Source organism: Apteryx rowi, unplaced genomic scaffold (assembly GCF_003343035.1).
Source record: "Apteryx rowi isolate R43461 unplaced genomic scaffold, aptRow1 scaffold_66, whole genome shotgun sequence".
NCBI lineage: Eukaryota > Metazoa > Chordata > Aves > Apterygiformes > Apterygidae > Apteryx > Apteryx rowi.
Window position 1 is genome coordinate 2,979,282 of NW_020450938.1, and position 23,241 is coordinate 3,002,522.

General features: G+C 37.8%; 1 protein-coding gene across 1 annotated transcript in view; it reads left to right on the plus strand.

Moving 5' to 3' along the window:
- Positions 1 to 23,241, plus strand: part of RYR2 (ryanodine receptor 2) — a 479,557-nt gene that overhangs the window by 317,614 nt on the left and 138,702 nt on the right. Inside the window, exons 38-49 of the mRNA XM_026085098.1 lie at positions 210 to 1,011; positions 1,566 to 1,766; positions 1,889 to 1,994; positions 8,087 to 8,230; positions 10,964 to 11,237; positions 14,233 to 14,347; positions 14,786 to 14,918; positions 16,152 to 16,255; positions 19,381 to 19,516; positions 20,183 to 20,369; positions 20,852 to 20,957; positions 22,180 to 22,300. Of these exons, the coding sequence (XP_025940883.1) occupies positions 210 to 1,011; positions 1,566 to 1,766; positions 1,889 to 1,994; positions 8,087 to 8,230; positions 10,964 to 11,237; positions 14,233 to 14,347; positions 14,786 to 14,918; positions 16,152 to 16,255; positions 19,381 to 19,516; positions 20,183 to 20,369; positions 20,852 to 20,957; positions 22,180 to 22,300 (2,429 nt within the window). The remainder of the gene's footprint in view (positions 1 to 209; positions 1,012 to 1,565; positions 1,767 to 1,888; positions 1,995 to 8,086; positions 8,231 to 10,963; positions 11,238 to 14,232; positions 14,348 to 14,785; positions 14,919 to 16,151; positions 16,256 to 19,380; positions 19,517 to 20,182; positions 20,370 to 20,851; positions 20,958 to 22,179; positions 22,301 to 23,241) is intronic.

Genomic DNA, 23,241 nt, shown 5'->3' on the forward strand with positions numbered 1-23,241 from the left:
ACTGAGGGTAACTGAAGTTGTATTTTAGGAGTGACTTGGATAAATACCTAGCTAAACGTCATTCTTGGTCCATGATTCTTGGGTTAACAGGGTTTATCACATGAAAGTTGGAAAGTCCTTAGGTAGAATTTTGAACTCCTTCACACTGGTAAGTTGTTACCCTGATACAGAATTTACTGTTTTGTTTTGTTTTGTTTTTTCCTCTGCAGGACAATTGATATTTTGGAGCTGATAGAACAAGAAGAATTGCTGAAATTTCACTATCATACCCTCCGATTGTATTCAGCTGTTTGTGCTTTAGGGAACAACCGGGTGGCCCATGCTATGTGTAGCCATGTGGATGAGTCTCAGCTCCTGTATGCTATTGAGAATAAATATATGCCAGGATTATTACGTGCAGGATATTATGACTTACTTATTGACATCCATCTCAATACCTATGCCACTGCCAGGTTAATGATGAATAATGAATTTATTGTTCCAATGACAGATGAGACCAAGAGTATTACCTTGTTTCCTGATGAAAACAAAAAACATGGCCTCCCTGGTATAGGACTTAGCACTTCCTTAAGGCCGAGAATGCAGTTCTCCTCCCCAAGTTTTGTAAGCATTAGCAGTGAATGCTTTCAGTTCAGTCCTGAATTCCCTCTGGAAATCTTAAAGGCCAAAACAATAGAGATGCTGACTGAAGCTGTTCAGGAGGGCAGCCTCCATGTTAGAGATCCAGTTGGAGGCTCTACAGAATTTCTTTTTGTCCCTCTCATCAAGCTGTTTTACACCCTCCTAATTATGGGAATCTTCCATAATGGGGATCTGAAACACATCTTGCAGTTGATTGAGCCCCGGGTTTTCAAAGAAGCTATGAGTCAGGAGGATGAAAGTGATTTCTCAGAGAAGGAGCTGAGTTCAGATGAACTCAAGGCAGAAGAAGGAGAGGAAGAAACCAAAGGGGAGCAAGTGCCAAAGGAAGGACTCCTTCAGATGAAACTTCCTGAACCTGTTAAATTACAGGTAACAATACTGCTGTGTTAGTGGTTGTTACCATTTTTCACACATCCTTTTTTCTTCACCTGGTAATTTCTCTTTAAAGGAATACAGCAGTCTGATGTTGTTTGAATAGAGAAGTAATTTACTTACAGGAAACTACAAGATTAATATCTTCCTGATAAAATAAAGTTGTATACTGTGGATCAAATAGCTCTTGTTTCATTAAGTAGAATCACTTTCTAAATTAAGTTAACAAGGAATTCTGCATTTCTGTGGATCTAGACACAAGGAAATTCCCTAGAAGCAAGGAGCAAATCCACTGTCTTACAAGTAAATGAAACTCCTACTCCTTTAGGTCTGAGGCACATAAATCTCTTGCATATGTCAGATATTAATTAGTCCTGATCCAGGATATATTACAGATTACTTCAGATGCAGTAGATGACTGCATTTAAGATTTCAGTCGGTTCATCTGACAATAACTGCTGCTGTAAGGGGTCCATCCTTGTTTACATAACATACAGCAGAGTTTTCTTAGCTTGCCTACTCTTTTTGTTCTTCTGATACTGTTTTCTCAGATGTGTCATCTACTCCAGTACCTGTGTGATTGCCAGGTACGACACCGGATAGAAGCCATTGTAGCATTTTCTGATGATTTTGTGGCCAGGCTTCAACAAAATCAGCGCTTCCGGTACAATGAAGTGATGCAGGCCTTGAATATGTCTGCTGCCCTGACAGCTAGAAAAACAAAGGAATTTCGTTCCCCACCTCAGGAACAGGTACAGCTTACAGTGAACCATTTATTGTTTTCCTGTGCTATGTGTATGGCAGAGTTCTTTTGATTTCATAGTTTTGCRTATAGAAATCAGTGTTGCCTGCTTTTCCTTTGCTTTGTTTTAAGATTAACATGCTGCTGAACTTTAAAGATGATAAAAATGATTGTCCTTGCCCTGAAGAAATTCGAGATCAACTCTTGGATTTCCATGAAGACCTAATGGCACACTGTGGTACGTCGTTTCTGAATATATTTATTTTTAAAATTATATTAGCTTTAAAAGTAATTTTTCTAAATAATTTTAGATAATTCCCCAACTAAGTAACCTGGAGATTAYTTTTTATCAATAATAAATACTGTCCCAATAAAGATACACAGCTTACAGTCATAAAACAAGGAAATGCTCTTATCCTCGTATCTGGTCAAAGTAGAAGAGAATACACTCTGTTTTTTTTCATGAGGCAAAAGGATTTTTTTTGCCCATGCAACTCTTTGGGAATTTCTTTGAGCTCAATGCATTGGATGACTCTGTGGTGCACCTGTTTGTTAATCAAAGGATTCCTCTGCCCCATTCCTTCTCCTTTGCGCTCACATAGGTTAGTATAGGTCATTTTTGCTCTATGAAATTGACTATGGTCATATTAACAAAAATATAATATTAATTGTTTGTTCTCTTCAGACACAAATGAAGATATATCAGCTTGTCTGTTAAAACAAAGAAAAAGTTAAAAAGAGTAATTAAATTTTCATAGTTCAGATTTCTTCAATTAATAAAAAAAGTATTAACTTATATGTCATATTAAAATGTGAAATACAATAACAATTCAAATACAAAAATACAAAAACTAAGCAACAAAATGCATATTTTAAATTTCAGACTCGTATCCATGAATATTGCAAATTCAGTCACAGTTATTTTGTTTAGAATGCTTGTTTGCATTTTGCTTTGAGTGATTTATTGCTTTCCTTTTTGAAGGATACCCATTTGTCCACATCACTGCTGTATGCCATTTGTAAAAAATAAATAAAAGAGACACTTGACAGATAGCACTAGCAGACAGGCAGCTCAACTTCCACATCATATCCTACTACCTAGAAGAAGTTAATGCAGGGTTGTGTGATTATATTTTTTAAACTAATATTCTGGTCTAGGAAGGAACTTTGGACAGGAGGATCTCTACACTTTTCCTCCATCCATTATTGACCCCATTTAACTGGAGATGACTTGTTTAATGATTCACTTCGCTGCCTTAAAATATACAAATAGATAAAAGCTTGTCATCAATATCTGACTTCATAATGCATGACTTTTCTTCCTTGGTAGAGCAGGCACTGTTGGTATTCTGTTGATCACAAATGTTTGGTTACTTGAGTCCTTCTCAAAGATGTTTCTGTTACTGAAGTAATCACAGAATTATTAAGATGTCAAAAACCACAGGAGATCTCTAATCTTGCCTCCTGCTCAGATCAGGGTCAGTGCTGAATTCAGACTTGGCTGCACAGCACTTTGTCTTGAAACCCTCCAGGGACAGAGATTCCACAACCTGTCTGGGCAACCTGTTCCAGGACTTGAATTTCCTAATGTTTTTTCCCCTCTGTGTCAGTTTGGATCCCTGCCTTTTTTATTTGTGACCATTGTATCTTGTTCACCTCAGGAAAGAGTCTGGCTTCATTTTCTTGAGAATCTCCTCAAAAGTATGTGAAGGTTGCTATTAGGTGCCCCAGAAAGCTTCTCTTCTCCAGTCTAACAAGTCCGGTTCCCTCTGCCTCTCCTTATAGGGCAAGTGTGCCAGCCCTCAAGCATCTTGGTGGGCCTTGTTTGGATGCCCTCCAGCTTATCAGTTTGTTTCTCGTACTGGGTAGTCTAAAGCTGTATGTAGTATTCCAGATGTGGTTTGATAAGTGCTGAGTAAAGGGGAATAATTGCTTCCCTTGAGCTACTAGTCATGTTCTGGTTAATACAGCCCAGTATATATTTAGCCTTCTGTTAGGGAGGGTGCTGAATCCACTGGCCCAACAGAGATGAGGCTGCTGCAGCTCCATGCTGCCAGGTCCAACAAGTAGCGAAGTTGAGCATGTATTCTTAGTATGCACACACACAAACACACGTATACAGTATATACATATGTACCCAACTGGCCACACAGATCAACACAGACAGATGTACACAGCACTTACACAAACACAAACAGCACCAATGGCCTCATCCAGTTCCCCTGTCTGGCCAGTCAGAAGAAAGGTCCATTAGTGGGATATATTTATATACATATGTATGATGTAGATCCTTCCAATAGCTCAGCGCTCAATCTACCCAGTACCTGGCCCCTGGATCCCTGGTGTCTGTCTCTCTGTCTCTCACCATCCAGTAGCTGGCCTGGACACACAGTACTTCCAGTAGCTGGTTCTGGATCATTGCTCTTCCCAGGTGCCTCACCTCTAGAGACAAATACAGGCACACACATGTGTGCACACATATACACACAGACAAGGGTCTCAGTTGACTCCCAGACTCTACAGTGTCCCTGGCGGTTGACTGGGACTCACCTGATCCCCCTGCTAACCAACTTTCACTGTAGTCTTGCCCTTAGATACACAGACACACATACAAATGGGTCTCCCAGTTGGCTTCTCCCCTCACCCCTGGACCCCACGGTCCTTCTGGCAGTTGTGCAGGATTGMCTGGTCCCTCTGGTAGCCAACTCCTTTGCCTTTAGAGACACATGCATGTATCTGGCTCCAAAGTTGCCTGACTGACTCTCCTGCTAGTTTGGCTTGATAAGTGCTAGCAATCACACACCAGCTTGCATACCTCCTTCACTCCAGTTGCTGGCACTTAATTTCACATGCTCTGGTCTCTGCAGTTGCTGGCCCTGCAGACACGTGGGCCCCTATGACCTATGATCTGACTTCAGTTGCTGGCACTTAGACTTCCACATGCGTCCGTGCACACAGAATAGAGTCCTTCACCCAGGAAAATAGTTAGAAAAAGAATTTAATAGGAAGATAGAACAGATTGCACTGATCAGGTGCAGGGCATGGCCAGACAAGTGTACTGACCAGCCCCCCTGTTTACAGGTGACTGGCTCTTTTTATCCTTTTATCCCTCTAATTTCCCACTTTTGTTCCTCACCAAATCACTTAGATTCCTCCCTTCCCAACCTTTGGTTCATCCCCTAAACGTACTGTAAGTCTTGTGCAATCCTGAAATGCTCYTCTCCCATAATGTGTCCTATAACTGGAGAGAGGAACCTCCCTTAGTCTGAAAGGTGCTCCAGAGAGCCACTCCCTTTGACTCATCTTGCTGGGCTTCACACCTGGACAATGGGGCTGATGGTCTCCTGGGACAGACCAGGAGGAGCCTGGATGTCTGAGTAGGTAATTTGGGTTCCCCACCTGCCCTTGTGCTTCTGTGCTCTTCTGTGCTTGTGGAGATGAGCCCTTGATAGGCTGCTCGCTCTCCTGTGATGGGCCTGGGGGTAGCCAGGACAGTGTGTTACTTGGGTTCCCCCACCTGCCACTGTCTCCCTGTGCTCCTTTACGTGTGTGCAAATGAGCTTTTTATCCCATAAGCTAACACTCTCCTTGCTGTCAGGGTGCGCTCCTGACTCATGTTTAGCTTGCTGTACAACAGGACCCCCAGGTTCTTTTTTGCAAAGCTGCTTTTTTATCCATTGATGCCCAGCCTGCACAGTTGCATGGGTTAGGTCTGTCTGAGGTGCCAAACTTTTTATTTGTCCTTCCTGAACTTCATGAGGTTCCTGTCAGCCCATTCCTCTAGCCTATTGTGCTCCTTGCCCTTGAGTGTATTTACTACCCCCCCTCCAATCTGGTGTCATCCTCAAACTTGGTGAAGGTGCATTATGACACTTCAAAGGAACTGTTTTTATTTTAAATGAAAAAAAAGAAGGGAAAATTCAATGTGACCTGTCAGTTGGCAGAAAACCAAGATGAAATAAAGAATTTAGAAATAACATTTGAAAGGTGTGGAGGCTTCATCTTTCTTTGATTTTCACGTTTTTCTTTATTTTTTTTTACCATCATTCTCTTCTTTCAGATTACTTGATTTAGTTTTGTCAGTATTATTCTTTTGTCTCCTTTATGAAGAATTAGTAATTTGAATAATCCACAACTAGAAAATTAATTCTGTGGGTTAGAAGAGTCATTACAGTAGAACAAAATTAATTCTGTATGTGTTCAAAACATGGCTATTGCAAAATAAGTAGAACAATTACACATCCTGGGTCCTATGTCTGGCTGATTAGCCAGTCACCATTTGGGGAGTCGCATGTTGTTGAAATGGTTAAAAGACAGTTATATTGACAGTTTGCAAATCAGACCAGTACAACAAGAGCTCAGGGAACTGCATAACTCGCGAAAACAGACATTTCATTTTGATAATTCCACAGCATCTCTGTATTCTAATTGATGAGACATTTCAGTCTCTACTGTTAATTAGTTTGGTTGAAGAAGCTGCCATCCAAAACATTTTGTAATATGACTGAGTGTAAAATAGAAAGTTACTGATGGTTGTTGTTTAGTTTAACATTGATTATTCTCTTAGGACAAAATAAAACAAAATAACTTGTAGTGGAAATGTGACTGTACTTAATGCAAAAAAAATCAGACAATTAAACCAACACAATAGAATTTCTACATGAAGAGATGCAAGAAATTGAGGGGAATAATTAATGTGATGCAGGAACATCATGTATAAGTCAAGACTACTGAAGAAGACCCACAAACCTTAACCTCAGAATTTAAGTTGGAAGGAGAAAAGAACAGAAAAAATAAATGAATGCTCTCTTTACTTTGGGTTTATTTTAGTTTGAGGGTCAAGGTTTTTGTTTCAGTTGCAATGTATTGGTTAAAGAATAAAGTTGTGAACATGAGAAAAAGGGCTGACAGGAACCTCATGAAGTTCAACAAAGGCAAATGCAAGGTCCTGCGCCTGGGGAGGAACAACTTCATGTACCAGCACAAGACTGATTTGCAGAAAAGGACCTGGGTGTCCGAGGTGAACATGAGCCAGAAATATGCTCTTGTCACAAAGGTGGCCAACCATATCCTGGAGTTCATTAGGAAGAGCATCATCATCAGATGGATAGAGGCGATCCTTCCCTTCTACTCAGCACTGGTGAAGTCACTTTTGGAGTGGCAAACTGAAACATCAGAAATTCCACTTGAATATGAGAAAACACTTTCTCACTGTGAGGGTGATTGAACGCTGGAACAGGTTGCCCAGAGAGATTGTGGAGATATTCAAAACCTGACTCAGCAGAGTCCTGAGCAACCTCTCTAAGTAACCCTGCTTTCACGAGATGGGTTAGACTAGGTGATCTCCAGAGGTCCCTTCCAACCTCAGCGATTCTGATTCTGTAAAACCTCACATATGCATTTTTTATGTGTGTATAATTTGCTAGAAGATATTTCATACAGAATAGCCCCTGTATTATGAAGGTGACTACTTCCTGCTCACTGGTCACTACAAATTACATTTATAGTAATTTTAGTACTTTCACTTCTTGGATATGTTTCACCTTAGATTCTTGTACTCTTTGCTAGTATCATTTGAACTATACAGTGTCACTGGAGACTATATCTATACTACTGAGGTACACAAGTTCAGAACATAGGCCTGAGCATTGACCTGGAAACATCCATACTGTTGAATGGTTAGCACAGTCCTGGCATAATTTTRGTCAAGCTAACCACCCTCTTTTACATGGGCCAGAGGTTAGCATGGGCCAAGGACCGTTCCTATTGGCAGTTTGAATGGCACCAGCTTATTTTTGGTACTGTAAGATCATGTAACTGCAAGATTGCCAGCCGTACTGTGCCATTTGCTTCGCAGACAGTGAATAATCATGGGCCCATTGTTTTTATTAGTAGAGATGCAGACTAAGAAACCAGTCTTCTCTCCATTTTGGTGATGGGGAAATTAAAACTCACTGAAAGCCTGTATAAATCACATTAATGAAGATTTAAATCAGGGATTTGGGCATAGAAATATGTATATTATGTATTTTGTGTATAACAATACACAATTTGTACACTAAGTTAATAAGAATTTATACAATAAGTTAATAAGAGAATGAGTATTTGATTACATGATCCTTATTTGCTTGTTTCCTACCTTGCACATCTGCCTCATCTGCACTGGTCCTGAACTGCTCATTGAGCATATCACACAAGCTTTTTTGCAGTTCTAACAGAGCAGAACAGCGTTTTTCAGTCTAATTATGTTTGTACATACAAGCATGGCTGTAACTGGTTTAAATTTTTTTTTTTTTTTTTTTACTATGTAGTGTATAATTTTGATTTCAGGAATCGAACTAGATGAAGATGGAACCTTGGATGGAAACAGTGGTTTAACCATTAGGGGTCGCCTCCTATACCTTATGGAAAAAGTCACGTATCTGAAGAAGAAGCAAGCTGAGAAGCCAGTTGGTGATGATGCTAAGACATCCTGTAAGCAAAATTAAATCACAATTTAGTCTGTCCTAATTCCAGATCGGAAAAGAAGCAGACAAAGAAGCTCTTCATATATTATCTACCAAAGCAAGACAGATTTTCACTGAAACATCTGTGCACCTTAAAGTTTATAGCTCTGACTTTAAGCAAGCTTAACTGGAATGCTTAGGGTAGAGAATTTTGTTTCCTAATAGCATGTAGTGGAAAATTTCTTATACTGGCCTTTTCAGAATATATCTTACTCTTTGTGCAATTAGTGCAGACTTCATTATAGCGGGGTCCTAATTTTGGGAACTCGCTCATAAAACTAGCTGCAGAAGCTCTAACTGAGTGCTTGTATGAAGGATGCCAAATGAAGGAAGACTGCCCAACTAGACCTTAATTTGTACTGCTGTACTTAGGGGAAACCTCCCCACTCAACATAAAATCCAAAACTTACTGTTTGTGATTGTTGCTTTGTCATTTTTCTGGCACCTTCTGGCTTTTCACACATTGATAAAAGTCATTGTCAGTGACATCCAAGTTCTGCACTTGGGATCAACTGATTGTGGATATTTTTTTTAACTTGTCAATTCTGATTTTTTGCCCTTATTGTGGTGGCACTTTCAAATAATTTTTGATGCTGCCATCCTACTAGCAGGAAGAAATTTTTGGACATACAGTTTAGACATTCTGCCTTTGGTAGAAACCTGGCTTCCTTCATTGATGATGTAGAATTCCTAGGGAGCCTGGCCTTTAACTTTGTTGCTGAATGCAAGTGCCTAACATTATAGGATGAGAACGTTTCCCCAGGGTATCTGTAATGAAATGACTACTTAGCTGCCAGTTATTATTGTTGGTTTARTCTTCTTTAAGACGACATACTGTCTCTTGAAAACGTGCCTTCTATCTTTATAATTATAAACTGTTGTTTGTAATAGCTAGATAGGCAGTGATAATTAGAGGCCTGATCTGTGCAGAATGTGGTGGTATATCCTAAGGTTTCCTTTTTTTTTTTTTTAATGTAGTAAGGTTAGAGCTCTCCAAAACCTAATTTTCTCTCTTTCACTTAGACAATATTGTATTGAACTGATTCCATACAACTCCTCAGGCCAAATAACCCCCACAGGTCTGTATTATGGTGGCTAGACTGCTTGGGTTCTGCATTGCAGAACAATGTAAAGCCAAACCCACAAGCTGAGATATACTATCACATTTATGAAAATAGAGGCCAACTGAGAGCCTGCTCATGTGATTCTTTACAAAGAACAAAGTAAATTTAACATTGTGTCCCTTTTTATTATTATTTACTTCAGTCCTGGTATTTTCTGAAATATCAGCCAAAATGCATTTTGTCTTTTAGTTATTTTTAAAATTATGTTATTCTAAAACATGCTATGCTGTGTGACAGTGGAAACACCTATAGTACAGTGTTTGGATAATAACACTGAAATACAGCACTATTACTCCTTTTTTTGTATTTTTTTCCTACATTATCTAGTTCATCTTAGCATCAATTCTCTTCCTTCTTTGTTGAACATTATTTTTTCCATAAACTGTTGCCACCTCTTGGGCATTATCTTTCTATGGGCACTCTTACTTTTTTGTGTTCTAAAATTTGACTGAAGTTGCATCTGGTTTATACCAAAATCTCTCAACACATAGATTTCTAATCTGAAAATATTTTTGATGTGTGCTCTACATCAACCACCTTCTTCAACCCCTCAATATTTGTCAGGCAATTTATTGAACTTCARCAGGGATTATCAAACTTCCCTTCTCAAACTTGCTGTTATCCATGTGACATGGAAAGAAATTGATTAGTTAGGTGAGTACTAATGGAAAAATTCTGCATTTTTTTTTGTTTTTAATTCTTCTGATGTGAACTGTCAGCTTGAAACAAAGGAAAAGTAAAGCAGGCTTTGACTATCAGGTTGTCTGCAGAGGATCCCAGTTTGGTGYGACAAAGTCTTACAAAACTGAATGGAAGTTCTCTTGAGATGGGAAAAAGAACAGTATTCGCTTTGTCTTGACTGTTAGTTCATGAGTATTTTTTCCAAACAGCAGTCTCAAATCTCATCTGATATTAAACATTTTGTTTATTTTAACTTTTTATAACTTTCTCAAAGCTTTGCAATTGATAATTGCCAGTGAGAATACCAGATGTGGGCTTCTTGCTTCATTTAGAGATTCGACTCAGACTATCCAAATGATGATTTTCAACTGATTTGGTTTAACAATGGGGATTATGGAGTCTCTTCATTTCTATTTCTTTTGAAAGGGCTTTAGTTTTGGCAATGGATTAAATTATTCTGTTTGGTAAATTATGAATTTAAAATTTTGACTGGATATACAGCTTAAGACAGAATCACTGTAAATAAATAATACAGCATTTACATGTGCTACTGGATATTTTTTCCAGTCCCACTTCATAGTACATAAGAAAAACTCTCAGACCTGAATTCCTGGAAAATTCTTGAAAACAGTATATAGAAATAAAGCTGGCCACTTTGTGAACATCTTGTATGTCTTCACTCTCTTTTTATGTTATCAGATTTGAGATGTTTATTTTTTCCCTCTGTGATTATATTTTTATTTGATAGTCTGCCTAAGAAATACCAAGAAAAAACGCTTCTTAAGGATTGAATTAATTCCAGTGCATGTTGCATAATGGGTTCTGAGGGACTACTGGTAGAGCAATTAAATAGAGCAATTAATGGTAATTTTGTGATTTATGTATTTTCTTCACAGCTACTCTTCAGCAGTTGATTTCAGACACAATGGTACGCTGGGCCCAGGAGTCAGTAATAGAAGACCCGGAGTTAGTGAGGGCCATGTTTGTATTGCTACATCGCCAATATGATGGTATTGGTGGCTTGGTTCGAGCCCTACCAAAGACCTACACCATAAATAGTGTGTCAGTGGAAGACACAATCAATCTTCTAGCGTCCCTCGGCCAAATCCGTTCCTTGCTCAGTGTCAGAATGGGGAAGGAGGAAGAAAAACTTATGATTCGTGGATTAGGGTAAATGACTGGAGTGCAGCATATCTTAATTTACAGATATTTATTGTTATTTGCTGTATAGTTATCACTTAAGTTATGCATAAAGTTTGAATGTGAATATTCTATATATGGGTAAATGCAGAAGTTTCATATCAGTTATGTAGTATCTTCAGTTGTAATATTTTGTAGTATTATTATACGCATAATTTTTTACAGAGTAGCAAATGGCATCTCTAAGACTTCTCATAAGAAGATTTGAAAACACATATGTAATGTTTTATGATACTACAGAAATATATCTTGTTATATTTTAAGTAATATGATTGTAAAGAGTACTATCAAGAATACTGTCCATTTTATATGAATGCAGTGATTGGTGGCTGTGGATACATACAGCCCCCTCCAGCTGTCAGCAAATGGAGTTTTGTATACATGTGTCTCTACATATGCCATCATTTTATTGCCTTGAATGTGGTTAGAACTATTTGAATTATGATGTAGTTTACCCAGTCTTCTTTTTCCTAGTTACATGATTAATAATAATAAAATATAGCCTAATAAAGGATGCAACTGGAGAAAACTGTATAAAGAAAACATGATCACCTCTATTAGGAAAGAGTTTAGTTTCTTCTGGCTTTTTTCAAAGGAATTTTATTGTCCAAGATGACCAGAGAAATTAAACATCAGCTATGATGTATTAGAAATCCCCAGTCAACAACAGCAATGACAACAATAGCAATGACAACAAAAGATAGTATTAATAAAGAATGCCAGGAATGAAAGGAGAAGAAAAACTTTTGTTGTGCAAAATATTTTTCTTTCTGAGCTTGCTGAAAACCTCAAATATGTAAGTGATTTGTATAAATAGTTTTGCACTGCCATGGTGAACAATACCTCCTTCATTGCTTTCCAGCTGATCCCATCAATGTTCCCTGATTGCTATAATCTTCAGCGTACTTACGTTAAGGCTTTGGCATAGCCTGCTGATGGCTTTGCAAAGGGGAAAGTCAGTCACATGTGACCATGCACAAAATACTGGGATTTCCATATCCACTTTTGTATGTCAAATTTGAGTTGTTAATGTTTCACTTAACCCAACTTAGTCTGAAAATAAGTAAATGATTACTAGATTCTGGCACTGTTGTGTCTGACAAAAACATCGGGGTGATTTTCATTTCATGTTCTGCTTTCTTTTTGTGTGTATTTTTTTCTCATCATTTTTGCTATATGTTGGAAGCTAAAGTCTTGTGAGACAGATTGATTTAATTTTAACAAAGTCTTTGGTGGTATGTGAAAGTCTGGTGCAAGGTGAAAAGAGGTACTTTCTGTTTAGCTAGTGTTCTCCTCTGCCTGCTGCTATCATCCTCTTGATAGCTTCTATCATAGTTGTAACCATCTTGTCACCATGCCCTAGGTGTGCCATTTGTACCTTCTGTAGTATAACCTAGGCTTCAGCGCCTATTTAGAAATGCCAAGTTTTTTGCTGTGAGTGGAAAGCATTTCTTTTTTCCAGTTGAGAAATGAAAGCATCACTCATTCCTGCTTAAAAACCCTATTTTCCTAGAAATGCTGTTTGAATTTTTCTGAGATGCAGTATTTCATAATTCAGTCAGCAGTTACAGAAAGCACTGAAAGTGGATATATTTTCCAAAATACTCTAATACTGCTAGCCAGCCCAAGGTGCCCTTTTTACTTTCTTTCCTTTTTATTTCTGTAAAATAAAGCTGCTGTAGATGAATAAGAATTTAGGATCACTTGGAAGAATGACACCATTGAGCTCATCTGGTCCAAGTCTGGATTGTCTTTAAAGATCTTATTTATATCCCTTTCTGTTAACAAGTCTTTTTCCACAGCATGCAGTATTAATGCAGAAAGGAGATGTGGTAGGAATAGCTTTTGGAGGTAAGGCCCATTGTGTGTCACCTCTGATAAGAAGTCTTGCTGGAGGCTTTGAGGAAAAAGACCAATTAATCTTTCTGATTTATTGAGGGCAAAAGACTCTAATAGTGCCATCTACATCAGATGTACATACATTCTGTTGTATGACTGATAGTTGTGGATTTATAGCTTTTAGATTGATGGATCCATCTCTTTGCCTCTCTTATAAGACTGAATTTTTCCTTACCTAATCCCAGAAGTTTGAGCTCAGGAAAAAAGACTACCATGAGACCTACCATGAAATCTGAACAGCTGTCGACAGTATTTCCTATAGTAACTTTCTAGTCCTTTTCTCCCATGACCTGACTGCTTCCAAATTTATTTCTGGGTTGCATGTGATTTCAAGATTACTACAGTTCTTAGAAATGTAATTACTTTTGAAGTACACATTTTTATTGGACATCATCACCTCTGCATAAAATATTGAGACTATAATCTTCAGGATTGATTTCAAGTATTTAAATTGTTCTGCTGAAGTATGTAGAAGAGAGAAGAATGTCCTTTGGAACAGTAACTCATGAAAAAACGTTAACATTTATGTAGCTAATGTTTCTGGTGCTTTAATGTTTAGAKGGGAGCTGGATGTACATTCTCTTCTGTGTACAGTCTTTTCTTGATCCTGATGGCAGATATCAAATGTCTCAAGATTGAAAATACTCTGAAAAGAAGTTTTTTTTTTTCTCCAGAAAATACAGATTAGTTGAATTTAAAGTTTAAATAATATATCAGTTTTGATCGTACGTTCTTCAGGAAATATTTTTAGATCTGGAATGGAATATCCAATAATGGATTATCTAATGAAAATAGAAGAGTATCACACTGCAGTCAAGTGGTGATTAGGGCAAGGGCAATAACTATAATATGGGACAAGAAAGGTCAGGTCCTTTCTCTATGTACGTAAAATATAGAGTATCTGTAGAAGGAGATTGATAGAGACTTAACCTGAAAAGCACCCAGGGAAATAATTTATCTGAGATGATGAAGAATTACACAGTAAATCAGCTTCGCAAATAACATATAACAGGTAAACTATTTGTCATAACATTTTAATCCAATTTCTTCTTTTGTTCTCCTGTAGAGACATCATGAATAATAAAGTATTTTACCAACATCCAAATCTCATGAGAGCTCTAGGCATGCACGAGACTGTCATGGAAGTGATGGTAAATGTGCTTGGTGGAGGAGAATCCAAGGTAAAGCAATTCTTTGTTAGAAGGCAGAAAATTTAGAATATAGCTATTCAAAGCTTTACCCTGTAAAYAGCACTTCATGTGCTCACTAAGTCTTACATTGATTTATAGGATCTTTTTAGAAACTAATTAAAAATGGATGTAGTATTACTCTGTTAATCTGAATATTACCATTCTTTCATGTTTGAATCTAGAATTTATGGGTTAACCCAGCTTTTTCTTTTCAAGCTTACAAGTTGTTCTATGGACCTTAAGGAATTACTTACTTGCTAAGAGAGCCCTGTTGATTTCAAGGATGTCCACCTAGACAGATAACTTGACGGGGGTACAGTGAATACAGTACAGAAATACTAGTACATTAACTGGCTGTTGGATGGTCTTTTGCAGGTTTTATGCCTGTTTTGGAGCTTTACCTTTAGTCTGTTTTTATTTGCTTTTTAGGAAATCACTTTTCCGAAGATGGTGGCAAACTGCTGTCGTTTTCTATGTTATTTTTGCCGCATTAGCAGGCAGAATCAAAAAGCTATGTTTGATCATCTTAGCTATTTGTTGGAAAACAGCAGTGTTGGCCTTGGTAAGTGATAACATATAACTCATTTTTGTGTGGCCTTTGAGATTCTAAACAAAACCAAAGTTTTAAAACTTTTTGCTAATTTCTATACTGAAAAAAGTGTGTTTTCCTGCATCCATCCATTTGTAACATATTTGTCTTGAATTTTCTCTATTGCCGAGTGCAAAAGCATCTTCCTTTCCTGTATTACTAACTGTAAAGAAACCCCTAACAACAACATTAAGTAAGCTGAGTTAATTAAGGATATGCTTTCTGGCAGAAAAGCCAGGTAATGCTTGGACATTAGAGAAGAGTCAGTGTTTAGCTGCATCATTTATGGAACAGAATAAGATCCTGATTGTGATAAAGAGGTTCATAGATAAATGTTGGCAGGCAGCCCTGATAGCTTATTTCACACCACCTGTGCTTGCTCCTCTACTCTGTCTTCTGTGGACTGTTCAGTATCTGACTACACTTGTGGCAGAAATACAGAGCTCATTATGCATGTATAGATGCCCTGAAATGAACCCTGAAATTTTCTTAAAGTGTTAGTTTTTCTTTGCTGGGCTGGAGTGTTACAGAAGAGGTATATGTGACCTGTATTTAATTTAATGCTTTTGATTCAGAATATCTATATCTAGTTATCATTGATCTTTTTTTAAAAAAAGAAAAAAATTATCAGAAGGTTCTGGTTGATATACAGGTACAGGACAAAAGCATAAACCAAAAGTGTTTGTAGAGAAACATACCCAGATCAAATGCATTTGGAGTGTTAGTATAAAAAAAACTTAACTTTTTCTAACATTATATTGACTGCCATTTCTTAAAGGCATAGATAAAAATATAATCTCTTATTTTAAACCTGAAAGGTATTTTCTTTGTCAGTACATTTGATAAAATGTCAGTATTTTGGTTCTAAAATCCCCTCTTCCTTTTCCGCAAAGCAGAATTGTCTTAGTTTGGAAAATTGTAAAAAATAAAATGTTAAAACAAAGTGTACAGTAAAAATGGGAAGACTTAAGAAAGATTGTTTCTAGCCTGGACAGAGTTAGTATATTTTGATTTCATCTTAGTGTCAAATTTCATATGAATGTACTATGATTTATTATAAACTAAGTGGTATAAATGACATACTATGAATTAAATAACTACCTAATGACAAAATGTTGTATTTTATCAATGGTTTTATTATTGTATTTACTATGAAATTGCTGTTTTCTATAGATTTATTACTGAAACTAAATGTTATTTTGACAGCCTCTCCTTCTATGCGAGGATCAACTCCTTTAGATGTTGCAGCAGCGTCTGTGATGGATAACAATGAACTTGCACTAGCTTTAAGGGAACCTGATCTTGAGAAGGTTGGTACCTACTTTATCTAGCATTTTTTTCCCCTGTGAAGAGGAGAAGGATTCCAATTGCTAAGATCCAAAAAAGGTAGAATGGAGTAATCGAGACCCAAGGTGATAACAGTTATGTGGAAATTTTAGGTACCTTTCACAAGAAAGACTATCAGGATCTGATTGTTTGCTCTTTCTGCTGATGGTCTAGATAACTGAATTGAGTTTATGGGTACTACATATGCAGATGAAACCAACAAGAATTGGCTCAAGGGCAGCTCTTACTTTGGGAATAGTGCAGTCCCCAACAGAACTGTGTAACTATTGATAAAATCTTTCTTTGTTGTTCTGTCTTGATAGTGACATGTAGTGGTGGCATAATGCATTGAGGGTTACTAGAAGCCTTATACCAGCTTGTTACAATGTGTAACAAATGTTCATAAAGATCTCTATATTTTCTTCTCGAACTTAAATGTGCTTCAGAATTCTTGTGCATTTGTGCTCATGTGCAGTCCTCAGTGGCAATTTTGCTGGCTATCCTCAAACTTGCAGAGATGGGCATGTGGCAATTTGGGCTGAGCATAAAAAGGGAAGTATAGGAAAAAATTATAAGGTCCTTTTAAAAGGTAATGACCATTTTTTTCTGTTTTCCAATGTATAACATCTAGTCTCATTTACTTAGTATTACTGTGTTTTGTATGAGTTTGGGAGGAATACAAAGGCATCACCTGTGCAAGTAGGAATGGAGTCAAGAAAGCCAAGCTCAGCTGGAGCTGAAACTAGCAAGGGAGGTGAAGGGCAACGAGAAAGTTTTCTGTAAGTACCTCAGTAGCAAAAGAAAGACTAAGGAGAATGTGGGCCCGTTGCACAGTGGACCAAGGGAACTAGTGACTTATGACAGGGAAAAGGCTGAAGTACTCAGTGCTGTTTTTGTCTCACTGATAAAGCTTGTCCTCAGGCCTCCCAGGTCCATGAGCCTACTAGCAGAGTTTGTGGAAGTGAAGAAGTACTACCATAGAGGAAGACTATGTTAGGAGCACATAACCCATTTTGATATACACAAGTCTATGGGACCAGACGGGATGCATCTGAGGGGGTTAAGGAGCTGGTCGATGTCATTGCAAGGCTGCTGTCTATCATCATTGAAAGGTTGTGGCAACTGGGGGAGGCAAGAAGGACAAGAAGGAAGATCCAGGGCACTACAGGCTGGTCAGCCTCACCTCAGTTCCTGGGAAGATTATGGAGCAAATAATCCTAGAAGCCATTTCTAAACACATGAGGGACAAGAAGGTCATTGGGAGCAGCCAACATGAGTTTACTGAGGGCAAATCATGCCTGACCAAACGTATTGCTTTCTATGACTGGTGCTGCGGACAAGGGGAAGGCTCCCCAGTATGAGAAAGGTACTGACATACTGAAGCGAGTCCAGTGGAGGGCAACCAGGATGGACAAGGGTTTGGAGAACATGACATGAGAAGAGGTTGAGAGAACTGGGCCTGTTCAGCCTTAAGAAGAGAAGGCTCAGGGAAGACCTTATTGCTGTCTACAACTGTCTGATTGGAGAATACAGAGAAGATGGAGCCAGGCTCTTCATTGGAGGTATACGGCTATAGGACAAGAGGCAACAGACATAAGTTAGAACACAGGAAATTGCCATTAGATATTAGGAGAAAAAAAAAAGAAGAAAAACTTTATGATGAGGATGATTGAACAGTGGAACAGGTCTCCCAGAGAGATTGTGGAGTCTCCATCCTTGGAGGTCTTCAGGACTGAACTGGATGTGGCCCTGATCTGATTAGACCTGCTCTGAGCAGGGGGTTGAACTGGATGACCTCTGGAGGTCCCTTCCAACCTAAATTATTCTATGATTCAAAATTTTGTACTGAGATCCCTACCAGGTAAAAGCCCAATGGCTAGCCATCACTGGATTGGCTGCAGGTGCATTGAAAAATAGGATTAGAATTCAGAATGATTTTGATGAATTGGTGGATGAAGAAAAATGGGAGCCTGAAGAGAAATAGGAAGCAACTCAGCAAGGGCAAGTGCAAATGGACTATACTGATATAAAAATACAGTGTCTGAATGAAGAAGAGGGAAAATTGTTTGGGCAACAGGTCAGTTGAATGCTGAGTTGCAAGCTTCAAAGATAGTATGGACCAACTGGAGGAAGTCAAAAGAAGAGCAGTGAGAATTATTCAAGGTCTAGGAAGTAACAAATCAAGAATCAATGAATGGATGTTGATTAGATTAAGGAATAAAAAGCTCAAAAGAGCATATAATAACTGTTTTGAATATATAAAATGCTGCTGCAAGAAGGAATGGAATAATGGTTACCATGTAAGTGGTGGAAAGGACAAGCAGCATAAATGATTGAAAGACAATTTCAAGTTAGACATTAAAAAACACTTGCTAATAGAAAGTGAGACAGTGGAATACATTGTCTAATCTCTTCTTAAAGACTTCTAATTGTGGAGATACTACAACAACCTCCCTAGGAAAACATCTGTCAGGAATGATGCAAATGTAGATGATCCTTCCTTGGAGTAGGAAGGTGAACCATGTCTATTTAACAGGACATTTTCAGACCTATGATTCCTATAAATTTTTAGCAAAAAGAAGCTGTCTGAATTGGTTAAAGGCTATAATTACAACTCTTAAAACACGGAAAGGAGAGAGCCAATAGAAACTGTTACTGAGATGATAGCTCTGAATTACAGGGAGTATGAGTGCTGTGTGTTAAAAAAGAAAGAAAGAAAGAAAACAAGTGAAAGGAGAAGTTAAAATAAAAGAGTAGACCTGTCAGTCATATATGAAGATATGTTTTCAAATAAGGATGGAGTGTAGAAGGAGAGTGCCACAGAATTGATTAGTTTGTCTCTCTCACTCAGGGTTGGAAGAGATATGAGATGTAGAGAGCCAAACAGTGATTTAGAAAGAGAAGTGAATCAAGAGAGGGGAGGTCTTGTGGTTCATGGCGGCAGAAGTAAACAAAGGTTGGGAAAGTGCTGCTGCTCTTCTAATTTGCCCAAAATAAGATCTGGAATGTGGAAGCCAAATCAGAGACAATATATGAGGATACTTCCCTTCAAACTGCACTTCTCTTTGTTTTCACAATAAATGTCTTTTTCATTTTACCTTTCTTTTAGGTGGTTCGCTACTTGGCTGGATGTGGATTGCAGAGTTGTCCTTTGCTGGTTTCTAAAGGCTACCCAGACATTGGATGGAATCCAGTTGAAGGAGAGCGATATTTGGATTTTCTTCGTTTTGCTGTTTTTTGCAATGGTAGTGTAGGAACCTGCCAATTTTATAATTTCCTCTAATATTTGAATAAATATTTGTTTGAAATTTGTCATTTAAAGTAGGGATACAAGCCAGCTTCATGGAATACCAAAAATTTAAAGGACAGACAGCGGAAAGAGTAGAATCATGCAAAACATACAGTAATTTAGATGTCCGTTTTACAGATCATGTAGACTCTTTGGTCTTTGAAATGGTGACATCTCTCCTGTAACTGGAACAGAGACTCCTAAATCTTTTTAAGGTAAAATTCATGCTAGACAGAGAGCCAAAGACCAATGTTTTGGTTAAGATTTATACAAGTCTAGTTTTTAGCAGGTATAGCGTACCCTTCACTAGCTCTCTCACTTGAATGTGATTTTCACTACAAATCGGTAGTTTTTATGATGGTTTCAATATCCTTTATTACATAGTTACTTCTTTGGCTGTACTTAATTTTGAATTAAATTGTATGTTCTATATCATAGGTTATATTACAATAATAGAGGGATACATTTGTGTATTTATGTAACCTTGTCATTGATATTTAAACTGTTTTGCAGGTGAAAGTGTCTGCTGATGCATACTGCACGTTTCTGTGCCTTTATCCAATTATGTTTCAGAAGTCTTTTTGATATAATCGTGAATCATGGTATTTGTTCTATGTGATAGGAGAGAGCGTGGAGGAGAATGCTAATGTTGTAGTCAGGCTGCTTATCCGTCGACCTGAGTGTTTTGGTCCAGCTCTAAGAGGAGAAGGAGGCAATGGGTTACTTGCTGCCGTGGAGGAAGCAATACAAATATCGGAAGATCCAACAAGAGATGGACCTTCCCCAAGTAATGGATCTAGTAAAACCCTGTAGGTGCTGTGGAATTGCTTACATTGCCATAATTTTTGTTTGTTTGTTTTATAATCCTAGTCATGAAATGACTTGTTGGTTTTAACATGTGAATTATTAACTGGATTCCTCCTTGGATTCTATGGAAGGTAGAATTTGTCTTCTGCCAAATAGTTCTTCTCCTGCACTGTTAATTTTAAGTAACTTTCTCTAAATATTATATCATCTTTAGAATTCCGTTGGCTGTTTGTTAGCCAGTTAAGAATCAACCCCCTGTTACAAAATGAGACAGATAAATGGTAACAATGCAGATGTCACTGCAATATCTCAGGGACAAATTCCATTCTCTGTTAGTCTGCTGTAAATTCACTGATTATCAAGAAGCCACCATGTATAAGCCATTGCTGCTGTGAGCAAGTTTTGTATGTTTACTGCTAATGTAAAAACTTTTTTGTGTTTTTTTTTTCATTTTTTGTTTGTTTTAACAACTAATGAATTCCAGTGAGATGGAAGAACAAGAAGATGACACTATTCACATGGGAAATGCCATCATGACCTTTTATGCAGCTTTGATTGATCTCTTAGGACGTTGTGCCCCTGAAATGCATGTAAGTTTCATGTCTTCGTGCATTGAAAAGTGAAGCAATAGTTTTACTGATGGTTTGGTGTTTTGCTCTTTGGCTTTTTCACAGTAATACACGTTATCAGGTATTAAAGCAGTGGTATGACTACATAGTATCTCAGTGTACATGTGTTCATCTGCTAATTTGCAAGGAACTTCTGTAAGCTGTTCAGAAGTTGTTCTTTCAAAAGGAAGTATTCTGTTCCTTTTCTTATTGCTGTTCCTTGGGGCAACATTCTTTCATGAATATTGTTTGACTGTCTGTTATGACCATCAAACTATTCAAATTTCGCTGTTTACTGTGATGGTGTACAGTGGTTTTTAACTGTGGTTCCACTGTCTTCATATACGTATTTAAACAGAGTATTTGACTTGCATATAAAAGGGATTAATATGACAGGAAATTCTTTTAAAACATGGGAATAAACATTGTCCTCCAAAATACATAATCTTTATTCAAACCAAGAATCCTAGTCAAAGACAAGATGTCACTGTTTTAGGCATTAGATATACACAGTATTAGACATTCATGCTATAAAAAAACAGCCCTTACCACATGGATCCTAACAGTGGGGGCTATTTGAAAATATTTGTTCAGATTAAGATTCAAAATACATTTTTGTTTCTTCAAAAATTCTCCTAAATTATACATGTTTCTTATTTTACTCTGAAATCTGCCCCAGTTCATGCAGATCAGTATCAGATTTGTGCAGAAATGGGTAACTTGAGGAAGCAGAGATATCCATATTACAAGCTCACTGTATGAGGATGTTTTGTTTAAATAATAATAGTCTTATTTTTGCTCTCTCTCCCTCCCTTGTTAATAAAGACAAAAAACAGAACAAGAACTGGGATACCTGAAAGTGTTATTTTTCAGCTGGGACAGCAAAACTACCATTTTGCATCTGAAAGGCCACTCCTTCCCCTCTCGCTCTGCCCTCCCCAGCTATGTTTTGATGTTTTGTTCACCAACTTTAACAGTCCTAGATCCTAAATTTCTAGATTTTGCATCCAGAACACAGCAAATAAATACAGATTGTGTGAAATTTACATTATTAATTATAATATAAATATATTTATATAATAGTCATTCTTGTGCATCTGTGAAAGTTTGGAAAAAGTTTCTGGAAAGTTTGGGAAGTTTCTGGAACATGAACACAAATAAAAGATAAAAATAAGACCTTGTTAATTTTTTATCTTTCCATTAGCTAATCCATGCAGCTAAAGGGGAAGCCATTAGGATCAGGTCAATTCTACGGTCTTTGATTCCACTGGAAGATTTGGTGGGCGTAATTAGTATTCCTTTCCACATGCCAACCATAGCTAAAGGTAAGATGATTGTTCTGCTTTCTTTTTTCTCCCACCCCACTCTTACATTTTATAACTTGGCCATATATTGATGCTCGTATTTTTCACAATATTTTAAAATGTTCTTGGAATTAAACTATTTATAATGTGAATTAGAAGAAAAGTCGTATGTGTTTCAAAAGTTTCAAAAACATTTCTGGATGCTATGGGCGATAATTCTGTGTGCATTTGAATCACTGATAAAATTCCTATTCATTTCAATGACATCATGGAAATCTGTTACAGCTTTAAAAAGAATTCTGTGAATGCATACTTCCTATCTTTCTAAATTATTAAAGAAAATTTCCAGTCTCTTTTCTTGATAATGTAATCCTTAGCTTTTGTTGTCCTACCCCTACTAATTGTTTCTAGCAGATCTTACTAAGACACCAGAGTTGTTCTTCAGCAACTATGGTGAAGTTATAGGTGAAGCCCTGCTGAGGCCACAGTTGGAGTACTGTGTCCAGTTCTGGGCTCCCCCGTATAAGAGAGAGATGGAACTACTGGAGCGAGTCGAGCAAAGGGCCACTAAGTTGATTAAGGGACTAGAGCATCTCTTATATGAGGAAAGGCTGGAAAGCTGGGACTGTTTAACCTGGAGAAGACTGGATGGGAAGATCTTATCACGGTGTTTAAGTATCTGAAGGGAGGGTGTAAATAGGATGGGGCCAGACTCTTCTCAGTGGTGCCCAGTGATAGGATGAGTAGCAACAGGGCCCAAACTGAACCACAGGAAGTTCCATCTGAACATGAGGACTCCTTGCTGTGCGGGTGGCTGAGCACTGGCCCAGGTTGCCCAGAGAGGTTGTGGAGTCTCCATCCTTGGAGATATTCAGAAGCCGTCTAGACAGGGTCCTGGGCAATGTGCTCTAGGTGACCCTGCTTGAGCAGGGGGCTTGGACTAGTTCTGTGATTCTGTGAAG